At 43.5% G+C, this 9916-nt stretch overlaps 1 protein-coding gene across 10 annotated transcripts in view; it reads right to left on the bottom strand.

Moving 5' to 3' along the window:
* Positions 1-2406: 2406 nt before the first annotated feature.
* CTPS2 (CTP synthase 2) overlaps positions 2407-9916 on the bottom strand; it is a 108900-nt gene continuing 101390 nt past the window's right edge. For all 10 annotated transcript variants that reach the window (XR_012026441.1, XM_072816595.1, XM_072816596.1 and 7 more), the window contains 2 exons: positions 3684-3790; positions 2407-2613 (listed from right to left, as the gene is read on the bottom strand). Coding sequence is in view for 9 of the 10 variants with exons in the window: in XM_072816595.1 (XP_072672696.1) it covers positions 3721-3790 (70 nt within the window). In the remaining variant the exon portion in view is untranslated. The remainder of the gene's footprint in view (positions 2614-3683; positions 3791-9916) is intronic.

The following is a 9916-nucleotide window of genomic DNA, read 5'->3' as shown; positions in this document are numbered from 1 at the left end:
GGAAGACCTTCCTTTCTGCCCTCCAGGGTCTTTCTAGCCGGACTAAGAATCGAATTGACCTGAAACAGAGGAACGAGAGAACATCACATTTAATAGCACACTTAAGAGGAACGCACGCAGACGTGGAAATTCCAAAGACGATGAAGCAAGATCCAAGCTTATATGGACTCAGGAGAGGGGCGAGGACGGAAAGGGGAAAAAGCTCATCAGCAGGAAGGTGAAGGTTGTTTGGAAAAACAAGGTTGCCCTGTTAGGCAGAGAAGGTTCTTGGGTAAAGAGGAGCTTCTGGAATGGCCAGGCTCTCTGCTCCAACGTAAGTGTAGGTGGCCCAGGGCCGGAAGAGAGCTTCTCCTGGGGCTGTCAGGTTTTGATTACTTTGAACTCCTCTTTATGCCCAGAGGCCCATATGGGGACAGCCTGCCCTGGGCCCTATAAGGGCAAATTCTGCTCCCGTCTTTGCCCCAGCGCCTTATACCATGCGTGGCTCCTGCTGAGAGCTCAAGATACATTTCTTTTTTTAAAAAAAAGATTTTATTTATTTATTCATTAGACACACACACACACACACACACACAGAGGCAGAGACACAGGCAGAGGGAGAAGCAGGCTCCATGCAGGGAGCCCGACGTGGGACTCGATCCTGGGTCTCCAGGATCAGGCCCTGGGCCGAAGGCAGGCACCAACCGCTGAGCCACCCAGGGATCCCCTCAAGATACATTTCTGGAATGAATGATTTATACTGACTTTCTCCGTAGTCATGTGCGACGCCGCTGCACTATTCTGAGCAGCCGTGCTCCTACCATTGTGCTCCTACCATTAAGCCTTTGGTGGATTCCAAGTTCAAGGGTGTCTCCAAAAGAGGAAAACCTCCCCTAGTAACAACAAAAGGGCTGGTTTATAGTTTTTAAGAGCCCTTCTTCTAGTCCTATTTACATGCATCATTACCCCACAGTGAAAGCACTTTGGTACAAGTGATTAGAAATCATAATAATCACCATTGAAAACTGCCATTTAAGCCGGAGTACCCACGCGTGTTGTTTCCGCCTACATCCCTCTCTCCCTGAGGCCTATTCCAGCTTTCAACCTACCTTGTGGGCTTTTCATTCCGAGCCTCTTGTGATCTTCAAGTTGTAATTTTCACAAGTGGAGCCTGAAAGCTCTTTAATATTTTTGTGTCGGGTAGATGAATTTTCTGTAGCGTCTTACAAAATAATGCTGTAACACCTGACAGCACTAAGTGAGAAAAGTTAAAAGGCCAAAGACAATCACACACACACAAAATTAACTGAGCAGTTAAAATATTTGAGTGTCGGGAAGCACAGGTGTGAGCCACAACTGCCTCTCAAGCTCATTCAACAGGGGCATTGGGAAGCCTACTGGACACCGTCCTGGTCGCACAATGTTGCAAATGTACCTGATGCTCCTTAGCTGTTCACTTTATTATTTTTTTATTTTTTAGATTTTATTTATTCATGAGAGATACAGAGAGAGGCAGAGACACAGGCAGAGGGAGAAGCAGGCTCCACGCAGGAAGCCCGATGTGGGACTCGATCCCGGGACCCCAGGATCACGCCCTGAGCCAAAGGCAGGCGATAAACCGCTGAGCCACCCAGGGATCCCCTAGCTGTTCACTTTAAAATGGTCAATCCTAGGGTCACCTAGACCCAGGGTTGAGAGTCAGCCTTTGGCCCAGGGCGTGATTCCCGGGTCCCGGGATCGAGTCCCACATGGGGCTCCCTGCATGGAGCCTGCTTCTCCCTCTGCCTGTGTCTCTGCCCCTCTCTGTGTGTCTCTCCTGAATAAGAAATAAAATCTTTTTAAAAAGGAAAAAATAAAAATAAAACGATCAATTCTAAAACAAAATAAAATAGGGGTGCCCGGGTGGCTCCGTCTGTTAAGAGCCTGCCTTGGGCTCAGGTCATGATCCTGCTCTGGGATTGAGCACTGTGTCAGGCTCCCTGCTGAGGGAATTCTGCTTCGCCCTCTCCTCCTCTCCTCGTTGTGCTCTCTCACACTCTCACTCTCTCAAATCAATCAAAATTAAAAAAAATAAATAAAATGCTTATTAATTCCATGTTATGTGAATTCTGCCCCAATTAATATACATATATAATATATATTTTTATCCCCCCTTACATTCTGCCCGCCTGCGGCGAGGGCCTTACTTGCCACCCCCCACTCTTGGACTTGTTTAATTTTAACTAAAAATAAAGAGAGTGACAAACTGAAAGAAGCTTGGGCCACACAAAAATCTGGGATTGAGTTCCAGGTCACAGAATAACTCTTTTGACTCAAAATTCCCTATCATGTGTGCACAGGGAAGGTTCTGGAACCCGGATCCTCGCTCACCACCTGGACATCACCACACACCGGACAAAACACAAATACACTTTCTCCCCCACGAGGTTGTTGGGAAAAGTTTAATTGGCTACAGAAATTTGTGAGAACCAAAGGCCACCTCTAGAGTAAAAAGGGTGGTGGCCTTTTGGTTCTGGTTTCTCTATTATTAGATCTCCTTCGAAGGTCTACATCCATGTTTAGTGGAAAATAAAGGGATTCTTTAAGAGTGTGATTTCCTCAGTTCCTTCATCCTGGCTTCAATTACTTCAGAGCCTTAAAAAAAGAAGAAGAAAAAGAATGTAAGTATTAGCAACATTGGAAACTAAGACTGTAAAGTGCCTCCAGCTAGCCTTTGCACCATCTTGGTTTGCTCCTAAAGGACTTTATGTTTGAGGCAAACATAAATAGAGAGATGCTTTCTCTGGTGAACATGAATATCCTATCCCTAAGTGATATGAAGAGAGCTCATAATGGAGCGATTAACTCTTTACAGTTTCCAGAAGCTGCTGTCTATGAAAGAGAGCTGCTCATCCATTTCACGGCAGCCGTAACGCTGGAGTTATCCCAGGCACTATCAGCCTCAGAACTTGAATCTAATAAAGCTCTCCAGGCTGCTATCCTCCCTCATAAAGCCTAAAAGAGCCGTGGGAAAAATAAGCGGCCCTCAGAAGCCAAGCCAGTCTCAGGCATCTCCCTTCAAAGAAATAAAAGACCATTTTATTTCATACAAACCCAAGGAAATCTGTTTTTCCATGAATGACCTAAACCGGGGGTCACCAAACTGCTTTTGTAAATAAAGTTTTATTGGGACACAGCCATGCCCATTCATTCTTTTTTTATTGGTGTTCAATTTGCCAACATATAGCATAACACCCAGTGCTCATCCCATCAAGTGCCCCCCTCAGTGCCCGCCACCCAGTCACCCCCACCCCCCACCCGCCATGCCCATTCCTTTATGCTTTTCCCCTGTAATGGCAAAGCAGAATAGTTGCAACGGAGACCGCACGGCCCACAAATCCTAAAATATTTACTCTCCAGCCCTTTATGGAACACATTTGCTGACTTATTACAACTCTAACCACTATAGCCTCCATTTACAGGTGCTCTTACATATTTCTCCCCAGCCTCAGGTGCATTCCAGTTTCTCAAAAGTATGACTGGCCGTCAGGTCTGTCCTAACTATGACCTGGGATACTCCTATTTGACCGCTACCTATGCTGATCAAATAGGAGCATCCCGAGAGAGCAAAATCCTGCAAGGCAAGTCATAAGATGCTCCCTTCTCCACCAGGACAACAGCTTGTCTCTAAGACAGATAGAGAATACTTGAAGATTCCATCTTACCCTCTCAGGCAGTCCTGATTATTCCGAGTCATTAGTTTCAGCTTATTTCCAACTCAGCTATTCTTGGCTCTGAAAAGCTGTCATCACTGGCATCGCTGTATCTATCACTAGATCAAAAGAGGAGCTAATTTAGCAAGTTGTAAAAAACCCTGGACACTTACTGCATTTACAATTCCAAACACTTTTCATACTTAATATCCACTCAGAGAAAATGCCAAGGGATAGTCTACTAGCACTGTCTAGTCACTACAGAAAGAGGTGAGTCCAAACACACACCATGGTCTTTTTTCAGAGGAGCTGATTATTCGCTTGCATCTTAAGTTGGAAGTAAAATTTATAAAATCAGAAAATTTATAAAATCATTTCAATTTACATTAAAATTTATAATCTTCTGAAGACCACTAGTAGAGACCAGCAGCATTAAATTTTCCATTCCAACAAACATTCTCATACATCCAAAGCTTTGAGAACTAATTTGGGGGATTCCCTGGGTGCTCAGTGGTTGAGAGCCTGCCTTCGGCCCAGGGTGTGATCCTGGAGACCCGGGATCGAGTCTGGCGACAGGCTCCCTTGCATGGAGTCTGCTTCTCCCTCTGCCTGGGTCTCTGCCTTTCTCTGTGTGTCTCTCATGAATAAATAAATAAAAATCTTTTAAAATAAAAAAAATTTCAAAAAAGAAATAATTTGTATGCTATTTTCACATTAGAAGCTCTATAAGGGGCACCTGGGTGGCTCAGCAGTTGAGCGTCTGCCTTTGGCTCAGGTCGTGATCCCTGGGTCCTGGGATCGAGTCCCACGTTGGGCTCCCTGCATGGAGCCTGCTTCTCCCTCTGCCTGAGTCTCTGCCTCTCTCTCTGTCTCTCATGAATAAATAAGTAAAATATTTTTGAAAAGAAGCAGCAGCTTTATGGGATGCTCTGACTACGTCGAGCCACATATAGTATTCAATACGGGACCAATTACTGATATAGATACTGCCACGTTGGGTTCTGTCAGAGGTACACCTTCTCCATGACATAACCTTGCAATTATAGTTTTGCTTCGAGCCATAGGCTTAGGCTGGGGTTCCTCTTGCTCAGTTCCAAATAAATCAGCTAGTAGATCAACTCTACAGGAGTGCTACCAATCTGTAGAGGCGACGTTGCCAAGAAGTGTTTTCTGCCTGAACCATTCCTAGCCTTGACCAACTTTTTGCTGACCTATAGCAAATAAGTCTGAATTCCATAACATGTGAAAATCCATTTTTTAAAAAGATTTTATTTATTTATTCATGAGAGACACACAGGCAGAGGGAGAAGTAGGCTCCCTGAGGGGAGCTCAACATGGGACTCAATCCCCAGGCCCCAGGATCATGCTGAGCCAAAGGTAGACGCCCAACCATTGAGCCACCCAGACACCTCCCCATTCTTTTTTTTTTTTTTTTTTTTTCCTTTTTTTAAAGGAGGAAAGGGAACAACTGAAGAAATCCTATGCTGACAGGTTAGGAGACGAAGATTTACTCTACACATATGGAGCGAGTATCAATAAATACATAAACAGCAATGTAAAAGACAACCTCACTCTCCTCCCTGACTTTTGAACAAAATACTGGAAAGGCTGTGGGGGTGGGGCTGAAGTATGGAGAGGAGATAGAAGATTAAGGATTGGCAGAAAAGTCAAGATATGTTAGATAAACATAGAAATCAACAGAGTCTCAAAACAAGCAGAAGATACCTCTTACTTAGATTTTAGAGCAGGAAAATCACTTCTACTGTTACAAAAGGGTTTCCAATAAAGAAAACACAGGAATAACTAAAGAATGCTTTTTTAAAAAACTGCCCCCAAAAGTTGATTATGTCCTTCCTTATCCATGCACTCTCATTACACAAATGTCGAGTCCTTCCTGGTTCTGTGCAACAAAGAGGGAACTGGAAGTTGCGCTCAACTTCCTCTGGGAGAAGAAATGAAGGTTAGGGTGTTCAGTTGATTAACCCAGCACACAGCTCATTCGAGGTGGGACCAGAAGGCCCATCACACCAACCAAGGCCACAAGCTCAAGTCTTAGCTGTGCTGCAATGTACCCGCAGCACCTCGGGCCATGTCCACTGACTCCACAAGCAAGAAGGCCAAAGAGCCAAGGAAATTCCATTTTCTCAGGCATCAGATTTTATACTTGCTTTCTTCCCTACTTCTGAGCCCAGGGAAGAGTAAGGTGGACGCACATCTTCCCCCTCACACTCCTGGTTGTACTATTTATGAACCATGTACATTTGGACTGGTCACTTGACTCCTGAGAGTCTATCTAGAAAAAAAGAAGTAACAATACCCACAACCACATAAGGGCCAAAAGAGAATGTATATAAATGTGCTCTGAAGACTATATACAATTATAGGCTGTTGCTGTTTTTGAGAATTATGTATTTATAACATGAGGGCAGCCTGGGTGGCTCAGCGGTTTAGCACCACCTTCAGCCCAGGGCCTGATCCTGGAGACCAGGGATGGAGTCCCGCGTCAGGCTCCCTGCAGGGAGCCTGCTTCTCCCTCTGCCTGTGTCTCTGCCTTTCTCTCTCTCTCTCTGTGTCTCTCATGAATAAATAAATAAAATCTTTAAAAAATATATTTATAACATGGTATCTCTCAAAAAGTCATGGAAATAGAAAGAAGTCATAAAAACTGCCAATTGCGTGATTTTCAGAATTGTTTCTTGTACCAAATACTTCCCTGCCCACATTAGCCAGCAGACTTGGGTGGGTCTGTTTCCAACCTAACAGCTCTCATTTCTGTCTGATGGCTGGCTGCCCCAAACTCTGACAACACATCAAAATGACATAGGGAGACTCTGCTTGAGTTTACTCATTTCTAAGGCAAATGAGTGGGTTCACTGATTTTCTTTCATATGTGTCAGGAACCAGAAGTAGGACAATGAAATAAATCACGGCACTCAAGAACAGAATCATCAAAATAGGCCTTGCTGCTCAACGTGCTCATTTTAGGGCACCCAGGTGCCAACAAAAAACAAGTGCTAGAAATAAAATCTGGATCATCACCACACACAGAATAGCAGTGGCTCCCGCACGTTCAATAAAATGTGAGTACTCTGTGCTGCATATGACTTAGGGGTTCATTTTTGTTTCACACAGAACAAACTTAAAGAAGTCATAAGATATACTTGTCTGGGTATATTTTCACTTAATTCGCAACATCTCAGCTCTATCTTAAGACTAACCCATCTTTTTAAATAATCTTCTCTGTACACACACATGGGCACACACGCATTTCTCAGTAGAGAAAATTATTCGATATGAAGGTCTTACATGTTAAACTTTATGAAATGCCACAGAATACAGATCCACATGTGTGTGTCTTGATATATTTGAGGAGGGGAAGTTTTTTTTTTTTTTTTTTTTTTATAAAGATTTTCTTTATTTATTCATGACAGACATAGAGAGAGAGAGGCAGAGACACAGGCAGAGGGGGAAGCAGGCTCCATGCACTGGGAGCCCGACGTGGGATTCGATCCAGGGTCTCCAGGATCGCGCCCTGGGCCAAAGGCAGGCGCCAAACCGCTGCGCCACCCAGGGATCCCGAGGAGGGGAAGTTTTAAACCTGCACTACCCAATATGGGAGCCACAAGCCACATGATGCTATCTGCAAATTTAATCCATTAAAAAATGGATTACAAATATCTACAAATTTAAATCCATTAAAACCGAATTGAATTGAAAATCTCACTCCTCACTCACACATATTAAGCTGCACTTCGAGTGCTCAGTATGTTACCAGGTCGCTCGGTTCTTGTCCCAGATACACCAAAGCATTGGAGACCCAAGACCAGAATGGGAACATAGGGTTGATTAAGTGGAGAAGTAGAGTACACTTTTTTTTTTAATGTTTATTTATTTATGATAGTCACAGAGAGAGAGAAATAGGCAGAGACACAGGCAGAAGGAGGAGCAGGCTCCATGCAGGGAGCCCGATGTGGGATTCGATCCCGGGTCTCCAGGGTCGCGCCCTGGGCCAAAGGCAGGCGCTAAACCGCTGCGCCACCCAGAGTACACTTTCAAGAGAGAAAGCAGGCCACTGCTAGAGCAAGAGGGGCAAGGGCCCCAAGAAGCTCTAGCTGCAACCTCTTAAACCTGCTTTCTGCATATGTAAATTTGGCTTTGATTGACATGTTTGATTGACAGCTGATGGTTACATAACATTTTTGTCTTCTGCGCATGCACCTACCCATGATGCATTCTGTTATGATCGTATTTGTTTATGTATTGTATATTTATGAGTTTCTAATGAGCTTTTGCTGTGACCTTAAGGACAAATTGTGCCTTTTGGGCGCATGCTCAGCTCTCAGAAGTCCCTTTGTGGCTTCTGAGCTGGCTCTGTGGCTAGGCCTTTCTGCTTCCGTTAGCCCTTAGAGGTGGCTCTGAAGGTGTGTGGCTGTTAACTCTCAGGGGTGGCTCTGAGGGTATTGGTAGCATCTGTTTTATCCCTCCTCCCTCATACCTAACTGCCCAACAAATAGTCATGTTGGGCTGGTGACTGTCACCTTGGGCAGTGTAGCTTATAGAACATTTCCATCATTGCAGAAAGTTCTATTGGATAGCACCAATTTTAAAACAAATGAATAGGGGGATCCCTGGGTGGCTCAGCAGTTTAGCACCTGCCTTCGACCCAGGGCGTGATCCTGGGGTCCCGGGATCGAGTCCCACGTTGGGCTCCCTGCATGGGGCCTGCTTCTCCCTCTGCCTGTGACTCTGCCTCTCTCTCTGTGTCTCTCATGAATGAATAAATAAAATCTTTTTAAAAATGTTAAAAAAAATGAATAATGATTTAAAAAACAACAAACTATAATCACCATCCAATGATTCTCCTTGTCACTCCTTAAAAAAATTTTTTTTAAGGTCTGGCTATCCACAGTTAATTAAAATCATGGCAAATGTCTCTCATGCATGCATGCACTCCCCAAATAATGGAAGTACTCTTTCCAAAAAGGTTTATATAATCTTTTTAAGCAGGCTCCAAGCCCAATATGGGGCCGGAACCCACAACCCAGAGGACAAGAATCACATGCTTTACCAACTGAGCCAGCCAGATGCCCCCTATATTATTTTTTACAAGATAAAATCAAAATCACCAACAGTGACTCATGGGAATCTCTATCCTTACAAAACCAGCTTGATTTATGAGACTTGTCTGCAACAATTTACATGCGGTTCTTTGACAAAAAAAAAAAAAGGTTTATCATAGTCATTTGTTTGTCAAAGATTCCTGGTTCCTAATAAATTCCCAATATAAGAAAACATATATATTCCAAGGCGCTAGGACAAGATATGGTAATGCCTCATATAGCCCACCTTTTATGCCACCCCAGGGGCAGCCATTAAACCACTTCTACTCCATTAACAGAAAGAGGTGATTGGAATTTTTAAAAATTTTGATGGCATACTTCGGATTCCCAGCATGCATGAGTTCCTGCAATACTTTGTATCAAAATCCATTTCATGTAGAAAAAGCATGTTTTAAAACAGGTTGCCATGCACACAGTTTTCTCCAAAGCATTGTTACTGCTACACTTACTTCCTTTTCAAAGAGCCCCTGGAAGCCATAAAATGTAAGAGCATTGGAATAAAAACTTACTATGCTTTGATGAGTTTTGCATTGAATAATAAATGGTAGACTACAACCCCAGCAGGGCATTAAAAGCACAGTAGTCTCTATCACTATTAACTCCATTCCTGGCTGGCACCATATCATCAGCACTGCAGTGGACCACCATCAATAAAGAGCACCTTTTAATCAACATTTAATCCCTAATGGAAAATGTACTTAAATGTGGTTTATTAGCAGCACTTTACCAAAAAAAAGTCTCAAGGTATGGAGTTGGTGACAAACAACAGTGCTGGTTTTGTTTTGTTTTTTTTTTTGTTTTTTGTTTTTTGTTTTTTTTTTAAATGGTGCTGTTTTAAAGGGTGTTTAAAAAACTGGTAAAAAAGAATCATTTTTTTCCAGTTCACTTTTGCTGGAAATGTAACAAAGGGGAAAATGTCATATTTTTATGTGAATTTAAAATTTACTAAGCACCAGGACGCCTGGGTGGCTCAGTGGTTGAGGATCTGCCTTCAGCTCAGGGCATAATCACTGGGTCCAGGGATTGAGTAACATATTGGGCTCCCCCATGGGGAACCTGCTTCTCCCTCTGTCTGTGTCTCTGCCTCTCTCTGTCTCTCACAAATAAAAAACTAAAAATATTTTT

The sequence above is a fragment of the Canis lupus genome, chromosome X, assembly GCF_048164855.1.
Source record: "Canis lupus baileyi chromosome X, mCanLup2.hap1, whole genome shotgun sequence".
NCBI classification, from domain to species: domain Eukaryota; kingdom Metazoa; phylum Chordata; class Mammalia; order Carnivora; family Canidae; genus Canis; species Canis lupus.
The sequence above is the reverse complement of the archived record's forward strand: the minus strand, read 5'-3'. Positions and strand labels throughout refer to the sequence as shown.